This window comes from Grammomys surdaster, unplaced genomic scaffold (genome assembly GCF_004785775.1).
Source record: "Grammomys surdaster isolate TR1022 unplaced genomic scaffold, NIH_TR_1.0 275, whole genome shotgun sequence".
Taxonomy (NCBI): Eukaryota; Metazoa; Chordata; class Mammalia; order Rodentia; family Muridae; genus Grammomys; species Grammomys surdaster.
Window position 1 is genome coordinate 1,125,194 of NW_021604716.1, and position 26,187 is coordinate 1,151,380.

The following is a 26,187-nucleotide window of genomic DNA, read 5'->3' on the forward strand; positions in this document are numbered from 1 at the left end:
ACCAAGTGCAGTGTCATGTCCTAACAGCGTGTATACATTTTATTGTGGGTTGAGGGGCTCTGCGGTGGTTTTCTTTATTCTTCTTGCTGAGAACATGGGGTTCCAGGAGTTCAGGCTACTTAGGTGGCCAAAGCCTCACCTTAACCCCAGAAAGGACCGGTACCAGGACACAGTATTATGGGTGGCAGTCGATCGAGTCTGCCCCCTAGAGGAGACAGTTGATAATGCAGTTGGCACAGTCACCTGTCACAGCCCTTACCTTTATAGCTCACTTCTGACCTAACTCTGGCCTCTTGGTCTCTAGAGGAACAGTTGTAATCTGAGAGACTGTGCTCCCGACAGAAGAAATAGACGTGCCCCTGGCTTCCCACTAGTATGTCGGCCTCATGAGCACGAGCGTGTTTGCTGTCTGCTCTTTCTCTATACAGTACTGAGTGTGTAGATGGCGTTTGATACATGCCATACAGCGCCCATGGCTAAATCACTAACGGGCAGACTTGGGATTCTTACCTGCCACTATGGCTCCAGGGCTTGTATTCCTAACTGTTGTGCTTAAGGCAGAGCTGGAGCCCTGAGTGGCCTGAATTCCCAGTGTGTCTGTGCCCTGGATATCAACTAGGAAGGGGGGAGGGCAGGAGATACCTCTTAAAATCTGGGAAAGCAGCTTTCATTCCCACCTCTGCCCAGGGAAGCTTTGCCTGTTGTTCTGCACATTGAGAATATTTTTAAATCTTATTCAAAGTATCGTTTCCTTGGCTACTTGAGTGACTGTCTTGAGTGTCTCTCTTTTGACTCTGGGAGCCAAGGACAGGCCTTTGGCTGGGACTCCACTTGGCTGCTTCAAAACGAGCAAATGCTTCTGTAGTATTGGCCTGAAAACATGACTTGTCCAAAGAGGAGGCAGAGCCACTTGCTGACATAATAACCATTTTGAAAGGATTTCATTTTTAGGCTTTCTTGTGATAAAGTGTTCATACTGCGTCTGTGATGAAGTTAGGCCCAGTTCTGTAGGAGCAGCCAGTCCTAAGGGAAAGGTCACTGGGTCTTTTGAATGATGTGAAACCAGCATGAATTGAGCACTTTGATCTTGGCATATAGAAAGGCTCCGCCTGCATTGCCATGGGCTCTTCCTGTGCATGGCTCCCCTGCTCTGCCCTGTGCTCCATTGATGTGAGTGCATTTGCCAAGGGCGGTACACTTCTCACCTTCCATAGCCTTCAGAAAAGGTAATTATAATGGGAATTTTCTTTCAAACCAAGCCCTTTCCACACACACACACACACACACACACACACACACACATTCGTGCGCTGCATGTGAGACATGAAGTTTCCTTGCTCAAACATACAGGTGAGGATATATTATCTATGCTTGCCTTCTTCAGGCTCGATTCCCAGGCTTCCATTGTTTTCAGTTTGGTATTTACACCCTCTTCATTCTTCTCTCATTTTAATTTAGTCAGGATCACTGTACCACATATCAGGCCAGGAATGCAAAGATAAAAAAACACAGCCCCTCCCCCCAGCCCCCACCAAAAGCCAGAGCTTACTCCAGATAGGAGAAACATATTCACACTGAGATTAAGTCAGGGCAGCCACAGAGAGAAGCGACTTAGACCCAGCGTTGACTGAGGTCTGGACAGAGTGGAATGGGATGGGGTTAGTAAGAGGAGAAGTCCTGACTAAGCATGGATATTGGAAACTTTGAAGTTCTGGGGTCAGTTCTGCTAAAGTGTAGTTTATGGGGAATGATGTTTGAAATTAGAGGTTTTGTTAACATCAAAAGCCAGACATCCTGACACACGCCTGTAAATCCCACCACTTGAGATGTGGAGGCAAGAAGATCCACAGTTCAGCTGTGTTGCATGTTTGAGGTCACCCTAGGCTTCATGACCTTTTATCCAAAGGAAGAAAAAAAGGGGTTCATTTAATGTCAACTGCCTGTGCTCAGTGGACTGTGTTAATAGTAAACATTCTTATTTATCAGGAGTTTGTTTCCAAAGCCAGAGAGTCCTTGGAGCTGCACGTGTTGTAGTAGGCTTGGTTGGTACTACTTTATCTGATGTGATTGTAGCCAAATATGTATTTGCTTGTATACAGTAGTTACAGGGTCAGATGCAGTGAGGCAGCCAGGGACACTGACTGATGCAGCCCTGTTGGAGCAGCCCTTCCTCCATCCTCCTGTGCAGAGTGCTAAATTAATTACCCAGCCAGGGTGCTTTAGAGAGTATGGTTTTTAGCTATATCAGAGCAACAGGCATGAACTTCAGCTGTCTCTGGAAACCTGGAGGTGTGGCCAAATACCCTGTATATTATGTTGAAATCCCAAGTGTGCTGCATTTCTAGATTTTTTTCTTCTTGTCAAACCAAAATTTTGGATTTCGGTATGAAATCCCTGATTTTAAATTGTTTTTATAAAAACAAAACCCCAAAGAAAACTGATCTTGGCTAAGTTGGGAGTGCCAGCTTCAGGAATGATTGTGGATGTTGGGCATTGACTTTTGTAAAAGACTGTAGCTCAGAAAAGCACTATTTTTTCCTAATCAATCATCTCTCATTGTATAAGATACAACATATCTTATACGCTTATATACTCTGTAGCCTGAGCTTGATTTATTTCTCACAGTCTATAGGGCAGTTAAGAAGGTCCCGGCCTTGACAGGCTCATTTATGTATCCATGGTTAGCTGAGGCTTCCGTTGGTAGCCCCATGGATCTTGGCTGGGCTCTATCAGGAGCTTGGTACGTGGCTCATCTGCAAGGCTCTCCTTAAAGCTGGGCCAGTGGGATTCTCTCTGTTTGGTCTCATCCTCCAGCAGTTTCAGCCTTATTTGCATGGATGATGGTAGGCAAAGTGGATGTCAGTCATGCATCCTAGCTTTTCCATAACATGTTTTAGCAAAAATGGGTCACAAAGACAGCCCAGATGTGACAGATAACAAAGTACTCTTAATCCTTAATGGGAGGAACTTTAATGCTACTTGAGCACAGGGAGGGGTAAATGGAAACCTTAGTGCTTATTACTAAAGGTCATGTACTTTAGTAGTGGAACAGGTAAATATATCATTCTTCCCCTTTAGATAAACGGATCCAGTTGTACATGAAAAGCCTGCTATGTCTTCCAACCACTCAGAAGAGCATGCCTCCTGTGCCAGGCGGCCTTGGTGTCATTCAGCAGGAGCTGGAAGTGCTTGGCTGCCAGTATGCAAACATTGTGAATCTCAACAAACAGGTGTATGGACCATTTTATGCAAATATATTCCGAAAGCTGCTCTTCCGGGATGAAGCTATGGGGAAGATAGATGCTTCACTTCCAACTAACTGAAGAGAAGCTGGCACTGGAGGAGAGATGGAGATCAGTGCTTGGTCCATTTCCACCGACGGCGTTACAGCTGCAGCACAGTCTCAGCACTGCCCCAGAGCAGTGTTAGACTGAATCTGTGTGAGTCGGTAATGTTAGCACCACAGAAGGGCCACATAGCCCTTTTGTGTTTAAAGCAGATAGTTTTAATGAAGAAAAGTAATTTGTAATGAATTATATTACCTATATATTACTGGTGTTTTCTTAAACATTTATATTGAGATTTTTTTGTTTGTTCTTTGAGACAGCATGTCTGTGTAACAGCCCTGGCTGTCCTGGAATATATTGCACATTTCTATGTGACTTGTTCATTCAGCCTGAAAGGAGTTGATTTTTGTTTATATACTTGATTATACTGCAGTTGCCTGCAGGATACAATGTGCAAACATTTAAAAATATGTTGAAAATGAAGGGCATTCTGCTTCATTTGTTAAGTGGCAAAGTGAATCTGTGTCTTGGGTCTGGATTCAGCCAAGTACATTCGTTAGGATTGTTTAGAGTCATAGATCTTGGCGTGTTTGTTTACTTTTTACTTAAATGTTCACTTCTACTTTTGTGGCTTTCCTAACATAGTTGTTTTGTAATAAAAACTTTATTAAACAGAGGACATGGTAATCTTTTCATTCTTTTATTACTAAAACATGTGTTGTTCTTTACTAAGTGCATCTTAAAATGTTAAAAAATATTTCAGCATAATCAGTGCTTCTGTTTTCTAACTCATCTTGGCATCTCAGAGTGGAATATTGAGCATTTGTTTTTTCTTTTTCTTGCTTTCTGTTTTTGAGACAGAGTCTCACTCTGTAGCCCTGGCTTGCCTGGGATTTGATATGTATACCATACTGGCCATGTCTTTATAGAGATCAGCCTGCCTCTGCTTCCTAAATGCTGGGATTAAAAATGCCCTAGACATTTTTTTATTAGTTATTCTTGGATGATTCTGTGCTGCTTCTTAGAGCTTTACAGACATGGTGTCATGACTGTTCATTCAGTTAATAAGCACCTCTGGAGCACCCAGCACGTGTCAAGGAGGTAGTACTCACTTCAGCAGTAGAGATACTAAAATTGAACCACAAAGATTAGCATAGTCCCTACACAAGGAGGATGTGAAAATTCCTGAGACCATCTGTATTTTAAAACAAAATAAGCTACATCTGTAAATTACCATGTTTTTCCCTCCCATTAGGACCTGTGTATATACTGAAGACATCAAAGGAGGAGGACTATTTAATGAAGTTATAGAGGGTGAGAGGGTAATGGGAGCATCAATGTGATCAAAGTATATTACATACATGGATGAAAATGTTACCATGAGCCAGGCGTGGTGGTACAATCTGTATAGTACAAGGATCCAGCAGACTGAGGTAGAAGGATCCCAAATCAAGGTTACCCTAAGCTACAGAGACTCTGTCTAAAAAAAAAAAGATAAGAAGAAAAAAATCATAATGAAATCTATTATTAAAATTAATATATGCTAAAAAATCAATTTTATTTTGAGACAAATTTCTCTGTATAGCCCTAGCTGTTCTGAAACTCCCTTTGTAGACCAGACTGGCCTCAAACTCAAGAGATCCACCTGCCTCTGCCTCCTGAGTGCTGGGATTAAAGGCATTTTCCAGCACCACTCAGCTAAATAACAAAAATTTTAAACACTCCAATAGAAAGGAAGTTGTGAAAATCAGTAAGGGCTATAAAACATATTTGATTCATGCTGGTAAAGATCACTGAGCTCTCCCATGAGCAAGATAATTCTTGGGCTAAAACCTGAAGGACAAAATAGGAGTGGGTCAACAATTAACAGGGTTAGGAGTGGACTCAGCAGAGTCTGGCTGCGTAGTGCACGCTGGTGAGGAGAAGCAGTGAGCCCAGACAATAGCAGCTAAGAATGACGTGAGAGCAAGACCAAGGTAAATCATTTCTTGGGCGCCATGCTCAAGTTTTTGGTTTTTTGTCCTGAAAAAATAATCACTGGATGTTTGCAACAAGAGAAGGCCATAAACAAACTCAACTGTTGGGAAGTGTCTTAGTCAGGGTTTGTATTCCTGAACAAAACATCATGACCATTGCTGCTCATCACCAAAGGAAGTCAGGACTGGAACTCACACAGGGCAGGAACCTGGAGGCAGGAGCTGATGCAGAGGCCATGGAGGAGGCTGCTTACTGGCTTGCTTCCCCTGGCTTGCTCAGCTTGCTTTTTTTTTTTAATAGAACTCAGGACTACCAGCTCAGGAATGGCACCACCCACAATGGGCTGGGCCCTCCCTTCTTGATCACTAATTTGAAAATGCCTTACAGCTGGATCTCATGGAGGCATTTCCTCTAGGGAGGCTCCTTTCTCTGTGATAACTCCAGCCTGTGTCAAGTTGACACACAAAACAAGCCAGTACAGGAAGATAACTCTCGAGGTGGGGGATGGGGGGAACATGACTCTTGGTGCTGAAATCACAATCTTGCGTGTGGTATGTGTACACACATGCTCACAGGAACATGTTATATAAGGAGTGAAACCCCAAAACAGGTGGTGAAGGAACTTACGATACCTAATACCTCAGAGAATGGGTCTTGGAAGAGAGATGGGATCTAAAGCAGTGTCATTTGCCAGGCATCCAGCCACAAGAGGGCTCCAGATCCCATTACAGATGGTTGTGAGCCACCATGTGGTTGCTGGGAATTGACCTCTCGAAGAGCAACCAGTGCTCTTAATTGCTGAGCCATCTCTCCAGCCCAGATACCTTTTTTCTACTTTGCCTTTAAAAGAAGTCGAAACTTTGAATAAACTGCATTGGCTGACGTGGCTGTGCACTCCTGTGTCCTGTTAATGTGGCTCTACCCTTGAGCCCATGCACTAGACAGTGCCCCTCTTGTTCTAATGCTGTCCAGAACAAGTAGCATAGGTCTGAGACCACAAAATCCACGTTTGAATCCACCCCAGCAATCCCAGAGCTATATGAATTCAAGCCATCTTTTAACCTTCACGAACCAGTTACCCACCCTGCCTTTCCACCAGACTTACTTATCTACCTCATAGGATGAGGGTCGAGTGAGATGTGTTTGGATGGAGTCAGACTCCATCTAGAATGAACTACAGTCTAGAAATGGAGGGAACACCTATGATCCAGACCTTGAGGCTGGAAGACATAAATTTCTGATCTGAATCTTGACAAGGAGATCTTGAAGCATAGTGGCCATGAAAAGCTTAGGCTCAGACAAGGTAGTACAGGCCTTTAATCCCAGGAGACTTAGGCAAGGAGATCTCCGAGTTCAAAGTCAGCCTGGGACAAAGCAAGTTCCAGGTCCAGGCATGGTGGTACACACAGTTATTTTGGGCCACGCCTCCTACTGGAGGCCTACATAAGGACATTGAAAGAAGGAAGACTCACTTCTTCACTTACTTGACAGCACATCTGTTGGAACCAATTCTACAGAAGATCAGCAAACAACTAGCCTTATGGGACTGAGGAACTACTAGATTCTTGGACTTTGCATTCACAGCTGCCCACTGTTGGGTTAGTTGGACTGCAGACTGTAAGTCATCACAATAAATTCCTTTACTATAGAGAGACATTCCATAAGTTCTGTGACTCGAGAGAACCCTGACTAATACAAATGGTCTGCCAAGTACAGCCCAGGGTAGCTGGCATGCATTACCAGTAACTGGAATTTATGCGTCCTAAATCTCTTTCAAGCTTCAAGGGGTTTTAGTGTTTTGAGAAACGATAGCTAAGTGCTTAACTACATACGAACAGAATTTGTCATATCTCATCAGAGCCACGGTTCATTAGGCCCAATATTGTCATTGGCAGAAAACCTCAAGGGTATAGAGAAGGCTGTGGTGGTTGTCCTTGATATCAACTTCAAAGTCTGGTGACAAAACTTGACATGCTCTTGATTCATTTAGCAGTCACTGAGTTAATCCCATGAGCTTTAACCTTTCCAAACACAAAACAAAACAAACACAAAACCACCCTTTAATGATAAGCTTTCTCCAAAGCTGTCTGCTTTGCTTCTTCTGCAATGAAGCATCATTTTCATTCGTAGCCTAAAATTTGAGCCTCTTTAATATTTCAAGGGACTTAGCACATGGCCTTATGAAGAAAGAATACCTGGGGCTGACTCCGCAGCTACTCTTGCAGGTGTGCTGGAACAGCTGGATATTGGTTTTGGTCTTTTAGAACATGATAAAATAATAACCACTGGGTACTCATCATTTGGCAGTGCTTACCCTGAGCACTTGATTAAGATGTAGCTGCATGGCACATTTTCAGTTTTGTATGTGTGAAGGACAATGAACTTGCCCATGGCCATGGAGCTGCTAAGTGTATCTGAACCCCAGCAAAGAGTCTCATTCTGGATTGTGAGCTGTTAGCTACTTGGTCATATGGATCTGTGATTTCTTCCAACCAAAAACATTGTCCACTGCTGTGATGCTAACAAACACTAACTCAGTATTCGCCTCTCCTTCTCTTGGGATCTTTATTCCCACTTGTATGTCTTAACATCCTAAGAAAGAGTAGGATAGAATTTGTCCCCCTTCCCCCTTGCCTCCTTCCCCCCGCCACAGTTTGGACATGAATACAGGGTCTGGTAAGCTAGTTTCAACCTCTCCCTCATGTCTAGCCTAGATGGCTGTTTTTGTGGAAAACCTAGCCTTCTGGGTAGGGGAGAATGATGTGCTCTGACACAAAGCAGGGCTTTTCCAAGAAAGGACTGTGGGCACAGAGGTAAGTGAAGGTGTTTTAATTCTTCAGTCTTGCCCAACACCCAGAATCCCCTCAGTATGCAGGAACGTCGGCCCATGTGCATCCCCACTCACGAGTGGAAAGATAGACTTTAAGAAATATCCCTTTGCCTTTTCAGACGGAAGGACCCTCCTTTCCCCAGCATGACTTCTGACCTCCTGGTTCTTTGTGAATGTATCCCTGGACAGAAACAGCACTGTAAAAAAATGGAATACAACTTTAAAACTCTATTAGCAATTCTTTTTTTTTTTTTTTTTTGGTTTTTTGAAACAGGGTTTCTCTGTGTAGCCCTGGCTGTCCTGGAACTCACTCTGTAGACCAGGCTGGCCTCGAACTCAGAAATCCTCCTGCCTCTGCCTCCCAAGTGCTGGGATTAAAGGCGTGCGCCACCACCGCCCGGCTCTATTAGCAATTCTTATGCCTTTTCTGTTGCCATCCTTGAAATCCTTCACCAAGTCAATGTTATTAATCCATTCTCTTTTCTTTGGAGACAGGGTTTCATGTAGCCCAGGATGTGCTCAAACTTGCTAGGTAGTAAAGGATATCCTTGCCCTTCTGGATGCCCTCCTACCTCTAGCTTCTAAATGCTGGGATTAGAGGTGTGTGTCACCATGGGAGGATTATGTGCAACCCCTGGTTTATTCAGTGTAGTGGGGAACAAACCCGTGCACACTACAAACTCCCTCCCTCTTACATTTTCTTCAAGTGTTTTGTTACTATATATAGAAATATTTAATCGACATACGATTTAGACTTATTTTTTCCCAACCATTAATTAACTGTTCTAATATCATTTCTTGGGGTTTTCCCTACCCGTTTAATTTTGTGAGGGCAATTTACTCCAAGATCACGCAGTTGGGAGTTTAAGTAACACTTTGTTAGACTTTATTGCCACTAGAGCATTTCTGCCCACCCTATTATGGCTATTCCTATGGCAGTTGATGGCTGCCCATTGCACGCAGGTACCACCAATTATTTATCCAACCCCTTATTGGGCATGGAAAACATGTCTTGCTCTTTTGTACTCCACAACATAAATAAAAGTTTAGACTGAGTTAAATGAAATCTCCACTTTAGAGGTTCATGTTGTGGCCAATGTGTATTATCGAGTTATTTTTCGGATTAAACAATTAGAACTACTATATTTTGCCGTATTCAATCATTCTGGGGATACTGGAAACAAGCCTGTCGGGAATCTGGGATTAGCCCGGCGAGACCTCGGAAGTGCACCAGAGGATACAGTTTACCACATCCGGCTTTGTCACTTCCGGGTTCCTCCGCAGGTTCGGCCCGGAGCAGGCGGAACCTTTTGAAAGGCCTCCCGTAAACAAGCGCAGCGGGGACACTGGAGGAGAACGCACACCACTCTCCGCGTGCTGTTTGCTGGGAGCCGCACGAGCGGATGTGAACATTCTGACGACTTCTTCCTCTACCGTGAATGGAATGGACGTGCTAGCTGAGGAGTTTGGGAGCCTGACTCCGGAGCAGCTGGTTGCGCCGATCCCGACTGTGGAGGTAAGCGCCGGGAGCGTTGGCAGCGGAAGAGGCTGGCGGCGACTGAGGAGGCGTTGCTGGGAGAGTTTTTGGAGGAAGAGGGCGGGGCCCTAAGCTTCTGCGCATGCCCAGGACATGTGCACGTGCTCAGAGCTCCGCATGTATGAGCGTTCACAAGGTCTGTGTCTTGGGTGTAGCAGCAGGAGCAGAAGATGTCTTAGTAGCGTCCTCAGTTTAGAAGCTCAGGGAATGGCTCTCGGGTGAAGCTTTTCTAGTTCAAGTGTACACTGGCAACAATTGGCCCTTGTGTATTCTACTCTGGAAGGACACTGAGATCCTGGGAGTTTAGGCAATGTTCTTGAAGTCCCATTTGGCTTTGGTACTAGAAGTAAATATGAATCTCTCGCTGGTCATCATTTTCTTTTTAGTCCAGAGTTTCTTTGGACTACAGGTTTAGTTTAAGTGTCCTGATTATCCTCCCGCTTCTCATTTTTGATCTTGCATTTTCTGAGGGTCTCCTATAACTTTCATCAGATTCTTTTTGGTTTTTTTCTAGACAGGGTTTCTCCGTGTAGTCCTGGCTGTCCTGGAACTCACTCTGTAGACCAGGCTGGCCTCGAACTCAGAAATCTCCTGCCTCTGCCTCCCAAGTGCTGGGATTAAAGGCGTGCGCCACCACCGCCCGGCTCTTTCATCAGATTCTTAAATGTTAACGGGATAATTGCTTCACCGTGAACTTCTGATGAAGTGAGTTATTGACATGATTCTGTTTTCTGAGAAGGTATATAAATTCTCTCTGAGCCTTGACATCTTTGGCACAGAATAGGGAGATCTAGGACTGACGGTGGTCGAGGAAGAAATTCAGGCAGAGGGACAGACTTTACAAGACCCTCTGCCATACACCATCAGATGTTTCAGAGGAACAGAATAAATCCAGTGGTGCTGGAGGAGGAGGGTAGTAAGAGATGCGTTCCTGATTCTGAAATGTATTAACTCTCAGAAGGTGTTAGACTTTCTCCTTGGGAATAATAAAGTACCATTGAAGGGTTTAAACGGGAGCGACATGATCAGTGACTGTTTCGAATGTTAGAAACTTCCTTAGGGCCCTGAGGTGGCTTGGGGATTGAGGACTACTGGTTGCTCTTCCAGAGCACCCAGGGTTGATTCCTACTATCTTGATTCAACAGAGTATGGGAGCCACGCCTTTAATCCCAGATTTGGAATGTGGAGGTAGGGGGATCACAACGTCAGTGTCCCAGAGGGAGTTTGAAGAATGAGTTCCAAGATTCTCTTAGGGAAAATACACAGCATTTGTCTTTGTGTTTGGCTTATTTCACAGTGTTTTCCTACTCCTAATCAACAGGACCTGCCTTCCACTCAGCAAAGGATAGTTAAACATGTAGCCTAATACAAAATTATAAACTTACTCAAAACATTATGAGTGTTATTTTATTTTTATTTTTTATTTTTATTTTTTATTTTATTTTTTTATTTTTTTATTTTTTTTTTTTGGTTTTTCGAGACAGGGTTTCTCTGTGTAGCCCGGGCTGTCCTGGAACTCACTCTGTAGACCAGGCTGGCCTCGAACTCAGAAATCCGCCTGCCTCTGCCTCCCAAGTGCTGGGATTAAAGGCGTGCGCCACCACCGCCCGGCATGAGTGTTATTTTACTTTCAATATTTTTGGGGGGGTATGATTCTCAGGTGAGAATTTTGTAGATCACAGTGTCGTATTACAATGTTAATATAAGGACCCTTCCTCACAGTCATCCTTAATTGCAGCATCACTTGGGACTCCCAATATCTTCCAAATGGGCCACTACAGTGCTTCCTGGTCCTTCTGTCTGTGGTCCCCAGCCCTAGCTCAGCATTTGAGACACAGTGCACTGGCTCAGTGGAACCTGCTATCATCTCATTCACTACCTTAAGCCTCTTCAGTGTACCTTCCTTCCTCTCCTCACCATGTCTAACCCATAGCAGACATAGACATCAGTGTTTTCAACCCTGTGCGCTGTGCACAAGAGCTCCCTTTATTTGGAATGCCTCCTTCGTACGCTCACCATGCTCAGGCATAGCAGTCTAGCTAGCAAGTTGGGGAGCTGAATAATAAATAGGCTCTGCTAAAAGGAAATGATATTTGTTCATTTAACTCAGCATACTAAAAATATTGCTCTTGTAAGTACTGTTCAGATTACTATTCATTAGCTCACTAAAATAAATGAGAATAATACGTAGAAATAAATGCAGTGTCAGTTTCTGAGCCTCCAGTGCCATTCTAGGCCCTTCTTTGGCAAAGGCAGTAAGTAACATCATTATGTTCATTGATTCCGAATAAAATGTCAAGACCTGGGACCCCGCTATAGAGATAAGACTGGGGGGAAAGGGCTAGCAGTATTATGTCTATGGCAGACACTGTGGTAGGAAGGAGTCAGTGCCTTCCTAAGGAAGTCGTGATTGACACATACAAGTTACTCTACGAATTAGAGTTGAAAGTTAAATAGGAAAAAAAAACCCACCAAAGTTGGTATATGCATACAAACCAAACCAAACCAAACCAAACCAAAAACCAGACAGCAAGTACAGTGGGCAGTGGTGGGAAAGAGGTGTAGAAATAAGCACTGGCCAGACTTGGTAAAATACAAACATGTTGATGACTTTAGATTTTATCCTACGTCTCAGTCAGTGTTCTGTGAAGAGACACCATGATCAAGGCAACTCTTATAATAGAAAACTTTTAATTGGGGGCTTGCCTACGGTTTCAGAGGTTAGTCCATTATTGTTATATCAGGGATGGTATGAAGGTGCTGGAGAAGTGGCTGAGAGCTTTATATCCTGGTCAGTATGCAGGCAGAGGGAGGGAGGAAGGGAAGACAGAGGGACAGAGGGATAGACAGAGACAGACAGAGACTTTGGAACTTCAAAGCCCGCCCACAGTGACGTATTTCCTCTAACAAGGCCACAGTTCCAAATCGTTCTAATCCTTTCAGAGAGTTCCACTCCCTAGTGACTAAGTATTCAAATTCATGAGCTTCTGGGTCCATTCTTATTCCAACCATTGTACCCTAACTGCTATGGGCAGTATACTCCTAAACTTAAAACTATTTCGTGGGGTGGTGATAATGTTTAGAATTCTATTGCCAACTCTTTGGCTTTTTCTCTATTGCCATCCTTACAATCCTTCGCCAACCTTGTGTTATTTATGCATTTTCTCACTTCTTGGAGACAGAATTTTATGTAGCCTAGGCTAGATTTGAATTGATATAGCTGAGGCCAATTCTAAACTTATTCTGTTTCTGCCTCTTAATTGCCAGGGTTATAGGCATGGGCCACCATAGCTAGCTCAAAGGTTGAGTTGTTTTGCGAGAATAAACCAACAGAAAAGGTTGCACAGTACACATCCAGGAGTTGGGGTGACTAAGTAAGGGATGGAGGGTTTCCTGGTTTTCTACAGGAGATGAAAATGTATGTGTTTGTGACAGACAGTAAGTTTTCCACAAGGACTGTATACTCACTCCTCCTGTCTTTGAGATAGGAATTTCATTGTGTACAGAGGGGAAATTTTGAAATATGGGAGCAAAAAATTGAAAAGCTAGATTAGTACATGGGATGTTTGTAACAAAGTACCATAGTTTGATAGTGTAAAAAACCAGATGTTCAGTTTCCCATATTTCTGGAAATAAGGCTGAAAATCCAAGACGAAACTTACAGAAGAACCTGGGGAAGATTTCAGTGTGTGCCTCTTCCCTAGTGTCTGCTGGTTTACTGACAATCTTTGATGTATCTTTGGGTTACAGAAGCATCATGCTGACATCTGTCTTCATCTTTACCTGAAAGTGTCCCTTAATGTATCTGTCCAGATTCCCCATTGTTATATGGCACCAGCCGTGGTGAATTAGAGTTTATCTACTGATGTCTTCTACAGTCCTGTAGGCCAGGCCACATAGAAGCCAGTGTAGGAATTTAATTCAGCTTGTAGTTTTGGTCTTCTCTTTTTCTGCTTAACAGGATACAATGGAACATAGTATTGCATAGATACTGAGTATCACTTGGTTTGGCTTTGATAGTTGCAGATACTCAAACAACTATTACCCCAATATACACTCTAGAACATTTCCATCACCCCAGAAAGTTCTCTTACAATCTTTTCAGCCCTCCTCCTCCCCAAAAAACACTCTTGCTTTCTGTTTTCAGAGACTGGCTTGCCTGTTTTCTGGGCCTCCCCATATCCTTATTTCTAGATGTTAGAAAGTCAGTCTGTCTGTCTCTCTCTGTCTCTTGTCTGTCTCTGTCTCTCTGACTCTCCCCCCCCCCCCTAAGTTTTTGAGACTGGATCTCACTATGGAGCGTGTCATGGAACTAACTTTGTAGACCAGGTTGGTCTTGAACTCACAGAGATGCGTCTGCCTCCACCTCCCAAGTGCTGGGATTAAAGGTGTGCACCACTGTGTTCAGCTTTTCTCACTTTGTTCAACTCGTTTTTCATTGCTCCCGGGCCATCTCCCTATCCCTTGGCTTTAATAACCATTCCATAATTTATATCCTAGGCCACTGTTTCTAAGACATCTACGGCCCGTGAGACATTTCTTCCTGAATGTCTTAATTGGTATCTCAGACTAAACATGTACCAACCAAATTCTTAACACCCTAACCCCTGACAGCCTGCTGCTCCTACACGTGGCCCCATCCTCTCATATCTGTCAATGGTGGCTCTGGGCCTCTGCCTTCTCAGACCAGAAACCATGGTGTTAATTTTAACTTCACTTTTCTCTAGGAAGCTGTCCAGTCTGTTGTCGTTTTACTGGCTTTGCTCAAGCTTATGTCTGCTAGCTACACAACTTCTTACTTCCTACCTATACTGTTACCAGCCTGGGCTACTGTGATTAGCTAGGTGATTGTCCTGCTTCCGGCCTTGTCCATTTCCACCGAACATCCAGAACCATCCAGTTAATATGAGGGTGCTCCACTCAGAACTTTGCAGTGTCACTCAGGTCCCTCAAGTTAAAACTAGTTCTTGTTTATATATATATGTGTGTGTGTGTGTGTGTGTGTGTGTGTGTGTGTGTGTGTTCTATCTGCATAGTCACCTGCATGCCAGAAGAGGACATCAGAAGATGTTTGTGAGCCACCATGTGATTGACTGCTGGAAATTGAACTCAGGAACTCTGGAAGAACAGCTAGTGATTTTAACCACTGAGCCATCTCTCCAGCCCCTAAGGCCATTTTTTTTTTTTTTAAAGTTTGCCACTAAGCTGTAGGCTGACCATAGATCTTTCCTTGGGAACTGAGTATTCTGACTTTACACTCAGCTGTGCCCATCTGTCAGGGCTCCCTTAGTGGACGGGATAAGTGAAAAGAGGCTGTCCCCGGATGTAGTGGTCTACAAGGCAAGTCCAAAAACGCAAGAGGCATGGCAATTAGCTGTCTGTCAGTGGAGGAGCACCGATGTGTGCTGATCCCCAAAAGCCTTGAGGTAGCTTGAGACTCTGGTTTAGAAAGAACTCTGATTCTCCCTCCAGGCTCAAGACTAACTGTTCTCGTTTCAAACTGCAAGCCTCACTTAGGATGTGCCATGAGAATAAATGTGAAACGTGTTTGGAACCTTGTCATCCAGAAGAGGTTTTATTATATTTAGGGAAACCCATGATATACGTGTATGTGTTTATGTGCATGTGCACCATACAAACATGATGTTTACAATAGCAATTATAGTATAATATTTTCCCTGTTTGGTTTACTTCTTTCTGCATGCTGTGATAAAATTGGTACACCATAGTAATTAATTGTGTTTTGTGGTTACTAACATGCGTTCTCATGTCCTTTTGTTTGGTCCACAGGAAAAATGGAGGCTGCTTCCAGCATTTTTAAAGGTAATCGTTTGCTATTTAATAATAATTGGTTATTTTTTCACGTGATAAGTCATTAGGTGGTCCTTTAATTTTTTTTCTTAACTAAATACATGTATTAACCTTACCCTCACTTGTATCTGAGAAACCTTGATGGTCACCTGTGGCCAGAGCGACTCATTTACTGTCCCTTGTTGCCGTCTTTTGTTCTTTCCCTGCTTAGGTGAAAGGCCTGGTGAAGCAGCACATAGACTCCTTTAACTATTTCATTAATGTAGAGGTAAGCACCCAGGATTAAGAGCACGTGTGAACTGAGGACCAGTTGGAAGTAAGAGCTCTGTTCCTAATTCTACACTTTCTACTGCAGATAAAGAAGATAATGAAAGCCAATGAAAAGGTTACAAGCGATGCTGACCCCATGTGGTACTTAAAGTAAGAAACCAGCTGCTACTATTATGAGAATACTATGCAGTACATAATATTTTTAAACACTGAAGTAAATGTACTCGCTGTCAAACCTCTTGTAATACCACTATTTTATCTATTTAGTAAGTAAATAACTTGTAAAGTGCTCATATTTAACTTTTAATTGTAAATCATTTGTTAGAGTTTTAATTGAGAAGTTACTAAAAGTGATGTTTTAATGTTTTAATTCTTTTAAGTAAGCCTTTCTTTTGATGAATTTTATATAAAACTAATAATGATAAAAACCATTCAGAATTTTTTACACAGCGTATGTTACTACATTGAATATAACCAGAGGCAATCATCAGAGCTAGAAGGTTACATAGATGGTGTACTGCTGGCTGAAAGGAGACCTGATCTGATGTCCTTCCCATTGACGTCCTGGTTCTTGTGCCAGATTCAGTCCCTGGCCCATGTTAGGCTGTCTTTCTAGTGTCAATTCCACTGAACAGGAGTAAAGACCATTGCCCAAATTCTGTGGTCAAAGTATGCAAGCATTCCTTTCTAAAGTGGGGCTTGAGAAAACACTATCAGATGTAGGAGGCAGTGGGGTTTATACAGCCCCCAAACCTGCAAGACTAGGAGCTTTTCAGGGGTTGAAGGATTTCCAGAGAAATATTGGTTATTTAGGAACTTGTGTGAACATTTAAAAATGATGTGGCAGAACATCTTATTAGGGTGGGGACTAGTGTACAGGTTGTGGAATATATCAAATTCTAGAAAGATGGGCCAAGACCTTGCCAAATACATGTTTTACATAAAACAGGAATGAATTTATTTCGACCTTGCAATAAGATGGCTTCTAATCTTAAAATGGTCCATCATTATGTATATGTGTGTGTCTGTGGGTATGTACAGCTGAGTGCAGTTGCCCATGGAGGCCAGAAGAGGGCCTTAGATCTCCTGGAGCTGCCTGATGTGGTGCTGGGCACTCAACTTTGGGTCCTCTTCAAGATCAGGAGTACATGGTCTCAAAGTGCTGAGACGTCTCCTCAGCCCTGCGGTTGTCTTGGTTTCTTCACCTCCTGACTCTGATAGTCCTGCCTTACCTGGGGTTTCATGGCCATGACACTTGAATAGTTTGGTCAGGTTTGCAGAGGGTCTTTGAGTCTGAGTGTCTGATTAGATTAAGCTCATGATTAGATTAAGTTACACATTTTAGCAAGAACACCTCAGCAGTTTTTTTGTGCTGTTTTTACTGATTCATGTTAGAGGGTACAAATGTCAGTATCTCTCTAACACTGTTGACTTGATTAATGTAGTGTCTGCCTTTCAGAATTGTCCACTGTAAGGATGCAGTTTTCTTTTTATAACAAGCATCTATGGGGAGATCCTTTAGCCAATGCAACTGTCGATATTTTCATCACTAATTTTATTTATTAAAAAAACCAAACAAACAAACAACTCCTGTGCCTGGGTTTGTATTTGTGGGACAAGCGTTCTACACAGAGCTATGTTCACAGCCCCTCCCCACTGATTCTAATGTGCATTGATGATTCTTGTCCATAGTGGCTGCTACTGTAAGAGAAGGCTCTCTCCCATCATGCCTTCTGCTTTAGTATTCCCATGCCTCATTGTACCTTTCTGTATATTGTTTTATATCAATCTAGGCTCATGGTTATTTATTTTTCTGTTGTTTGCAGTCCAGTATTGTTAGTCTCTTCCTCAGATTATCTTAGCTTTGCCATAGGGAAATCCTTCGCCTTGACACCATGTCCTTTCAAAATGTGCTCTCATGGTGTTTCACCTACTTCTTTACTTTCTGGAACCATGGGATACAATATATACTTGGTTTTTCCCCTCTGTCCCCATCTGGGAAGCAAGCACTTCTCCAAAGTACTTTGGTCATTTTTACTGGAAGGTAGTACTTTTAGGTGAACATACGGGCACTAAGGACTTAGCAGACAGCATTGACAAATACATGTATATGTACTAACACATTCATGCACACATACAGAGGATTTCTGTATTTCTGTGTCTCATAGGATTTAAGAGTACTGGCCCCATATTATTGCTGACAACCTTCTGTAACTCCAGTTCCTGGGGCTCCAATGCCCTCTTCTGGCTTCTGGAGGTGTCATGCATGCACACAGTGTATTTACATGTAGATAAAACACCTGAGCACATAAAATAAAAATAATCTTTAAAATGTTTATGTTAGAGACTTCAGACTGATGGCTTCTAGTTTCAGCCAATGGTACCAACTCATTCAAAATGGCTTCCTTTCCTTCTTGTGACTTTATTCATGACACTGAGAAATTTAGCTCTTGTTATCTATAATTAATTTAGAAAAGTTTCAGCCCTTTATTATATCCAGAGTAACCTCAGGATTACTGATAGGTCTGCAAGAGTAATGTTTGCTAACTAGAGGACAGATGTATGCAATCCTTTCTGTCTTTAGCTTTAGGGGATCCAGAACACAATCAAGCTGCTACATCAGAATGCTTCCCTTAGAGGAGTTGGACCTGTGCACATCGTATCTTGAAAAGCTATTGCTTCCCTCTCAGATCTTTTGTTTTGTTTTGAAGACACGATTCCTCTGTGTAGTCCTGGCTGTCCTGGAACTCACTCAGTAGACTATACTGACTTTGAACTCAGAGATCTGCTGCCTCTGCCTTCTGAGTGCTGGGATTAAAGCCACCACCTGCCTTCCCAGTTCTTTTTTACCCAGTTTCCAACTACTACTGGTAGTTAAGAACATCATTAGTTTCACATTGTCCTCTCTTCTTTGGTACCAATGAGCATCCTTGTAAGTCCTCCCTTTTGTTTAGTCTTCTAAAACCCTAAGTGCTCAGTGGCACAGGCGCTGCCTTACGTGCTGCTGTTTTCATTAGGCATCATGTTTATGGACCCATGGCTCTGGTGTTTTTCTAATAAAACCTGCAGTATCTTAGGAGATTCCTAGGAGGCCAGGGGATGGCTGTGTGCATAAAGTGCTGAGCGTGGAGCCCACAGCTTCATGGAAAGCACCGAGTAGCGCTGTGTACATCCAGCCACTACACTTGGGGTCTGAAGACAGGCAGATCCCCAGAGCTTGAATGTAGCCAACTCATGTGGTGAACTTTCTGTTCAGTCAGAGACCTAAGCGAAAGGGCTTAGGTGTTAAGAGCACTGGCTCCATATTATTGCTAGCAACCCTCTTAACTCCAGTTCCTGGGGATCCAATTCCCCCTTCTGGCTTCTGCAGGTGCTATGCATGCACACAGTGTATTTACATGTAGGCAAAACACTTGAGCACATAAAATAAAAATAATCTTTAAAAATACGTAGAGTTGAAAGCTGTAGGAAAAAAGCTCTGCATCAGCGTCTGCAGGTGCACCTGTACACACAAGTGCATATTCGTACAGCACACATGTTCATGCACATGTGCATACACACACACTGCACAGAAATACTTTGATAGCATCTTCCCTCATTAGTAAGGTTCTATGAACTGTCACTTCAAGAAGGTATGCACTTGTCACTTTTGTTTGTCATCCTCAGCAAGGTAGGCACTTGTCAAAGACTGAGGGATCACACATGTATATTTTCTGAGAAGGTGTAATTGATAGTGGAATAATTTGCTTTTCAGATACCTTAATATCTATGTTGGACTTCCTGATGTCGAAGAAAGCTTCAATGTCACTAGACCAGTGTCCCCTCATGAGGTACCTTACCGGACTTGTTTGTTTTGACCTAGAGTCTGCTCTTGATGTATACTCTTAAACATTTTTTAATTGAAACTCGATCCTCTTGAAGAGCAGCCAGTACTCTTAACCCCTGAGCCATTCCTCCAGCTCTATACAAGCAATTCTTACTGGTCAGGAATAGACAACTTAAACTTTAAAATCTCAGACACTGTTGTAAAAGTTAAAAAGAAGTCTAAACCCAACTTCTAGTATAAGCTACAGATGGGATTTAACATGAATTACGTGCTTAATTTCAGAGAAATTCTCATTTGTTGAAGTCTCTGAGGAGTTTGCATGTGGTTTCCTGTATCTTGTGGATCCTTGGTCCCATGCCTTCATGTAAAAGCTGGGTATAGCAATGTATAAAGGATGAAGATATCCTTCAGCTTGTTTTCATGCCAAGCTAACACATGTTCTAAACACAACTGTGACTCCCCATGCCCTGAGACCAGGCATCAGCAGCTCAGTGGGGAAAGTTCAGTTTGGTATCCACTGTACTCCTTGTGGGATTGCTGAAGGGCAGGGGGGCACTAACTGTGTGATTCTGTTCCAGTGCCGTCTGAGGGACATGACATACTCCGCCCCAATCACAGTGGACATTGAGTATACCCGAGGCAGCCAGAGGATAATCCGCAATGCCTTGCCCATTGGCAGGTGAGAAACAAGGTTGTTATTGGAGCGACACTGCCTGGAGGCTAGCGCCTCACTCCCTCCTCTGAAGGGTGTGGGAAATGGTACCTAGCTTACAGAATTGCGTTGTGGATGCTTAGGGTAACGGCCAGACAGAGCAGTGGTGTATAGTAATTGGAGACCATTCACTGAAGCTGAGGAAATGCTTCCCTTCTCCTGACACCAGCAGTGAGTGCTTAGTAGGTCACGTAGGAGTTCATTGAATTCTGCACTGGGTTTCTTGGTGGATCCTGTATGTAGTTTTTCTAGACGTTTATCTATGTGTAGCAATAGTTTTGGAAGAAGTTACTATCTCCTAGAACATGTTTAAAAATAATGGATAGTACCAGCTAATAACTTTGGAACCTGGTTTTTCCAATTAAGGACAGATGTTGAGGCTTCTGTAGAAATGGCTATGAATTTAAAATGTTTTTGTTTTCTTGAGGTAAACCATGTGTACCTAGACTTTCGTTTTAATTTGTTGGAGAATGTAGTTTATTTATATCTATTATACACATGTATGCACACACACACACACACACACACACACACTCACACACACACACAATTTATGTGCATAGAAGTATATCTGTCTTAGTTAGGGTTTCGTTGCTGTGTACAGACACCATGCCCAGGGCATCTCTTATAAAGGACAACATTTAACTGGGGCTGGTTCAGAGGTTTGTTCCATTATCATCTTGATGGGAAGCATGGCACTGTCTAGGCAGGCATGGTGCTGGAGAAGGAGCTGAGAGTTCTGCATCTCAATCAGAAGGCTGCCAATAGAAGACTGCATCCTCAGGCAGCTAGGAGGTTGGTCTCAAAGCCCACCCCCACACTCCCAGAGACACACTTCCTCCAAGGCCACACCTTCTAATAGTACCACTCCCTGGTCCAAGCATAATTCAAACCACCACATATATATTTACATATATTTTCATCAGTGTATTCTGCACATGAAATCTTTCCAACATTTTATTTTTATTTTCCCTTTGCTCCATTTAAATGGAGCTTTTTTTCTTCTACTTGCTCTGAAAGACATGTGTTTCATTTCTGGATATGTTACTTTAGAATTAAACTGCATTGATTAACAAAGTTTGAGTATATCTTTATTCTCCTAGCAAGAGTAAGATCTTAGAAAGCTTTGACAGGTCAAATCTGTCCTTGAATTTTAAAATTTGGTCAGCCTCAGTTCCTCTTGCTTTTTTTTTTTTTTCTTTTTTTGTTATCCATAAATTCAAAATTATTGTTGTTTTATAAAGTTAACATTTATTTATATTTGTGTACCTGTGTTTCTGTGGGTCTTTTGTCTGCATGTATGTCTGTGTACTACTTATGTGCTTAATTTCAAAGGAGGGCCAAAGCCAGCATCAGATCTCCAAGAGTGGAGTTAGAGGTGGCTGTGAGCTGCCGTGTGGGTGCTGGGACCTGAAGCTGAGTCCTCTGGAAGAACAGCCAGTGCTCTTGACTACAGGCCATCAGTCTAGTCCCTTGTTTGGGTTTTCTTTGTGCCACATACACCTCTTTATGTCAGACTTTGATTTGGTATTTATTTTCCATCTTCTGAAGATGGAAAGTTTCTTCCCTACCTGACCTCTGTGTGGTACTTAACAGAGTACCCACATGCAGGCTGTCCTCTTGGTTCCCTAGTGCTATCTGACTACACAGTTTCCCCTTGGTAACCTACCTTGGCTCGTGTTTCAAGCCTTCTCCTCAACTGTGCTGTGTTTATCTTGACTGTTATCTGTTTACGTGTGGTCATTTGTCCTGTATAGATAGTACTGTGAAGGCCTTCAGACATGTTTAAGATCCGCAGCCTTTCCCCGTTACGTAAGTCTGAATAGGTGTGCTTTAGATTGCTCTTGCATGGTTCTTCCTAGAACACTCGTCTTCATAGACTCCATCTCATAGGCTCCCTGAAGTCACATGCTTCGATACCTTCTCCTAGTTAGTAATTCTCTTCCTAGCTGTGTCATCGTCGCTATCCAGTACAGCTGTCATCTGTGCCAGAAGAGACATCTGGGGAAATCTTGGTTTTCCCTTGGCTCTCTCGTGGACTGTGTCTTCTGAGTGGTTACATGGAGATTCGGGCCCCTCTGCCATGTGTTCACTGCAGTTTTTCTGTCAGTCTGTGCATAATAACTTTCTTTTGTTTTACTTTAAACAGAATGCCCATCATGCTCCGAAGTTCAAACTGTGTTCTGACAGGGAAAACTCCAGCAGAGTTTGCCAAACTGAATGAGTGTCCATTGGACCCAGGTATGTGGGTGACGTGGGTGTCCCCTCTCTGCCTTGCTCTATTCCTTTTCCTAGTGTTCTGCTGTTGACTTCCTGCCTTCTGATGACTTATTGAACAAACTATGTGCAAAACCTGGACATTTCACACCAGCTTATTCTGGATTTCTAAACATATGCTGATTCTTTGTTGGCTTAAAGGTTTTAGCAGCTTGACTTCCAACTTACTGTCATGGCCTGTTCTTTCCTTTTGCCTTTGTGTGGTTTCTTTTGGGATACTTGATATTTGAGATGCTTAATGTGTGGGCTTCTGTAAAGCCCCACCCAAGTTATGTGCTTCCTTCTTCCAAGGAAGAATAGGGCACAGTTGTAATCAGATCAAAGCAAAATCAAAATCCAACAATGTAAGAGGTTCACTGTCTGACATCTGAGATGTACTCGTGATCGTCTGGCTTCAGAAGGCTTGGACATCTCCGTTTCTCTGGCTCTACCATCTGCAGCTCACATAGCTTGTCACTTAGGCACAGACCAACTTCACTGCACACCTGCCCCCATCCTTGCCAGATGTCCCACAATACTGATGTCTCCGCTATCTTGGAGTCTGCACTTGAGCTGAGACTTCATCTTCGACAGCAGCCTCCCCTGGTCTCTCTTCGTTGACTGGAGCACTTCCACCTACTGCCAAGTCTCAGTCCTGCCAAATCAGTACCACATACAAGTCTTAAAATTAACAAATTCTGCCACCTTCTAGACCACAGCTTCTGTGTGCTTACCCTGAGGAAATACTTCCCAGATTCCTCATCAGTGATGCTGGTCTCTAATTACAACTGTTTCTCAGTCCTGCTAACTAACCTCCATTGGCCATAAAACACAGGTCTCACTTCCACAGAGTCTTACTGGAAATACCACACAGACAGCCCTAGTCAAGTCTCTGCTTCCCCGTATTGTCACAAGCCAGAACCCCATTGTCTGTATTTTCAGTATTCTTACCATCCAAGCTTCCACAGAGTGACCCTTTAATCTTTGAATATTCAATCTGGAATCTAAAGTTTCAAATACTTCTGTTGTCTTATTAAATCAACGTGGTCAGTTCACCACAGAGACACCCCACTTCTGGTTCTGGTTTCTGTCCTAGTTTGCTTTTCTGTTGCTGGGATGAACACCAGGAGCAAAAGCACCCTGAAGAGAAAGGATTCAGTTAGCTTACTCTTCCAAGTCACAGTCCCTCATTGAGGGGAATTAGTTCAGGAACTGAAGCAGGAGCCATGAGGGAACACTGCTGTCTGGCTTGTACCAGGCTTATGTTCATCTCTTTTTCTTATGGCTCAGGCCCATTTGTCTAGGGAGGGAACAGTGAGCTAAGCCCTCTTAACATCAGTTATCAATCAAGACAATGCCCCATAGGCATGCCCAACAGGCTAGTATGATAGAAATAATTCATCAGTTGAGGGTCCCACTTTGCAGTGAGTCAACTTGACAACAAAACCAACTAGGGCAATAGACTAGTCATATACTCTCTGTCTTAAAAAGGTGTATCAGCTTCGGTTCTTTTTGTAAAACTGTCTGATACTGTCATCAGTTCATAGAGCAATGTCAGCAACCCCATCAAATTAATGATTGTTGGTGCCTGAAGTGATGATCATAGGCACTTACCTGTAGTCTGAGCATTTGGGGGGTGGGGACAGGGCCAGTTCTGGGCCAATCTATACTGACACTGTGGAGACCACTCAGGAGCTCCTTACCCTCACCTACTTGCACTGGGTACGGAAGAGGTGGTGAGCTTTTCTTGTTTCCCTTCGGTAGGTGGCTACTTCATTGTTAAAGGAGTGGAAAAAGTCATTCTTATCCAAGAGCAGCTGTCCAAGAACAGGATCATTGTGGAGGCCGACAGGAAAGGAGCCGTTGGAGCTTCAGTTACCAGGTATGGGAAACAGATGGTGCTTTTCCAAATAGTCATCATTTTAGCAATAGAAGGTGGTTGCCTTCTCATGTGGAGGGGCGGTATTCCTCTCCATAACAGGCAGTGTGTGTACAGTTCATCTGTACGTGAGTCTATTAACACAGTATTGGTTTTAAGATTTCAGCAATGGAAATGTGAGACAGCATTTGGAAGCACACTAGTTAATTTGTGTTCTTTATTAATTTATAGCATTAAAGAAACTTTTAAAGAAAAAGCCAAAAAAAACTTTCAGAGTTTTCATACTCCTTTTCAGGCTTCTGTAAGCAGGGAGTATTTCATGTATAATATTGAACAAACTGTACCATGGACTTAGTGTGCTGGTATTAGCTGTCCAGCCTGGCTTTTTCCCAGTGCACCCATGCTCTAAGCAGCGGCACCTGGAGGGTTCTCATAACTTCTGTTCTCATGTGACTTGAGGGCTGTAAGGACAGCAGAACTGTAGCATAGGAGAGACATCGGTGCAGTAGTGATCTTGTGGTGGCCTGTAACAAACCTGTTACCACAGAGTTCTGAGGCTTCTTTCTAGTGCAGAGGCAGCTAACAATGATGGCCCTTATCAAAGACTTAGTAGGAACCAGTCAGTTTCTTTGGTACATTATGGGTTTGTGTGTTTGTGTGTTTGTTTGTTTCTTCTGATTTTTTGGGACAGGGTTTCACTATGTAACAGGCTTTGCTATCCTGGAACTTGTTTTTAGACCAGGCAGGCCTCAGATTCACAAATGTGTCTGCCTCTGTGACTCTGGAGTGGGTAGTAGTTTAACGTCTCTAAGTCTTGATTTCATCATACATGATTTAGAGGGGCCCTCAGTAGTGTTGTCATGTGGAGATTAGAACTCGTGTGTGCTATGGGCCAACAGTAGAGTAGGCAGTTAGTGTGTGCTACTGTTATGGTTGAATAGAATGTTTGAAGTGCTTTCTAGTCTGTTAGGAATCTCATCAGAGACACCTGTAGATGGAGCTAAGTTAGGATGACTTTAGGTTTCATTCTGTGCCAATACTGTGGGTAACTTTTTTTGGATTACTTATTTTAAAATTTTCTTCTTAGAAAATGGCCTGGGCCCTTTTGAGATTTTTCTTTTTAAAAAGAAAGATCAGTCATGAATCTAAGTAATTCAGGTGTAATAAATGTGACATACGTTACATGAAGGCACAGAGGCACATGACTGTGATCCTAGCACTAGCACTTAAGAGGCAGGAGGAGGAACAGGAGTTCCAGATCATCCTTAAGTACCAAGTTCAAGGCCAGCCTGGTCTGGAGAACCAGCCAGCAAACCAGGCACACGAGGGAAAAGGATGGGAAATTAGGTCAAAGGGTGAAAGTTACTCATCCATTCACAAAATTCCCACCATAATCTTGAAGATAATGAAACAGTTGTGTTTTAATGGTCGCAGAAGTGGCAGGACAGGTGTGTGTCTTTAAAGCTAATGAATTAGAAACAGCTTTATCTGCTGAGCAGCAGTGCCTGACTGCTGGCTCATCAACGTTGCTTTTCCTGGGGACGAGTGCAGTTTAATTGCCGTCTGTTTACTTACAGTTCCACCCATGAGAAGAAAAGTAGAACCAACATGGCCGTGAAGCAGGGGCGATTCTATCTGAGGCATAACACACTGTCGGAAGATATACCCATTGTCATCATATTTAAGGTAGGCATAGCACAGTGTCTGAAGATATACCCATTGTCATCATATTTAAGGTAGACATAGCACAGTGTCTGAAGATATACCCATTGTCATCATATTTAAGGTAGACATAGCACGCT

The 26,187-nt window shown here is 43.0% G+C and overlaps 2 protein-coding genes and 1 pseudogene across 3 annotated transcripts in view; all 3 read left to right on the forward strand.

The window, feature by feature from the left end:
* The window catches only part of Tcp11l2 (t-complex 11 like 2), a 33,284-nt gene extending 29,318 nt beyond the window's left edge, over positions 1 to 3,966 (forward strand). Inside the window, exon 10 of the mRNA XM_028776972.1 lies at positions 3,079 to 3,966. Coding sequence (XP_028632805.1) covers positions 3,079 to 3,323 — 245 coding nt within the window. The 3' untranslated portion in view covers positions 3,324 to 3,966. The remainder of the gene's footprint in view (positions 1 to 3,078) is intronic.
* A 429-nt stretch (positions 3,967 to 4,395) lies between these two features.
* Positions 4,396 to 4,492, forward strand: LOC114628999 (annotated as a pseudogene).
* Positions 4,493 to 9,407: 4,915 nt separating this feature from the next.
* Positions 9,408 to 26,187, forward strand: part of Polr3b (RNA polymerase III subunit B) — a 93,309-nt gene continuing 76,529 nt past the window's right edge. For both annotated transcript variants that reach the window (XR_003712580.1, XM_028776983.1), the window contains exons 1-9: positions 9,408 to 9,610; positions 15,422 to 15,454; positions 15,654 to 15,710; positions 15,798 to 15,862; positions 19,467 to 19,542; positions 20,117 to 20,217; positions 22,400 to 22,491; positions 24,271 to 24,388; positions 25,963 to 26,071. Coding sequence is in view for 1 of the 2 variants with exons in the window: in XM_028776983.1 (XP_028632816.1) it covers positions 9,539 to 9,610; positions 15,422 to 15,454; positions 15,654 to 15,710; positions 15,798 to 15,862; positions 19,467 to 19,542; positions 20,117 to 20,217; positions 22,400 to 22,491; positions 24,271 to 24,388; positions 25,963 to 26,071 (723 nt within the window). In the remaining variant the exon portion in view is untranslated. The remainder of the gene's footprint in view (positions 9,611 to 15,421; positions 15,455 to 15,653; positions 15,711 to 15,797; positions 15,863 to 19,466; positions 19,543 to 20,116; positions 20,218 to 22,399; positions 22,492 to 24,270; positions 24,389 to 25,962; positions 26,072 to 26,187) is intronic.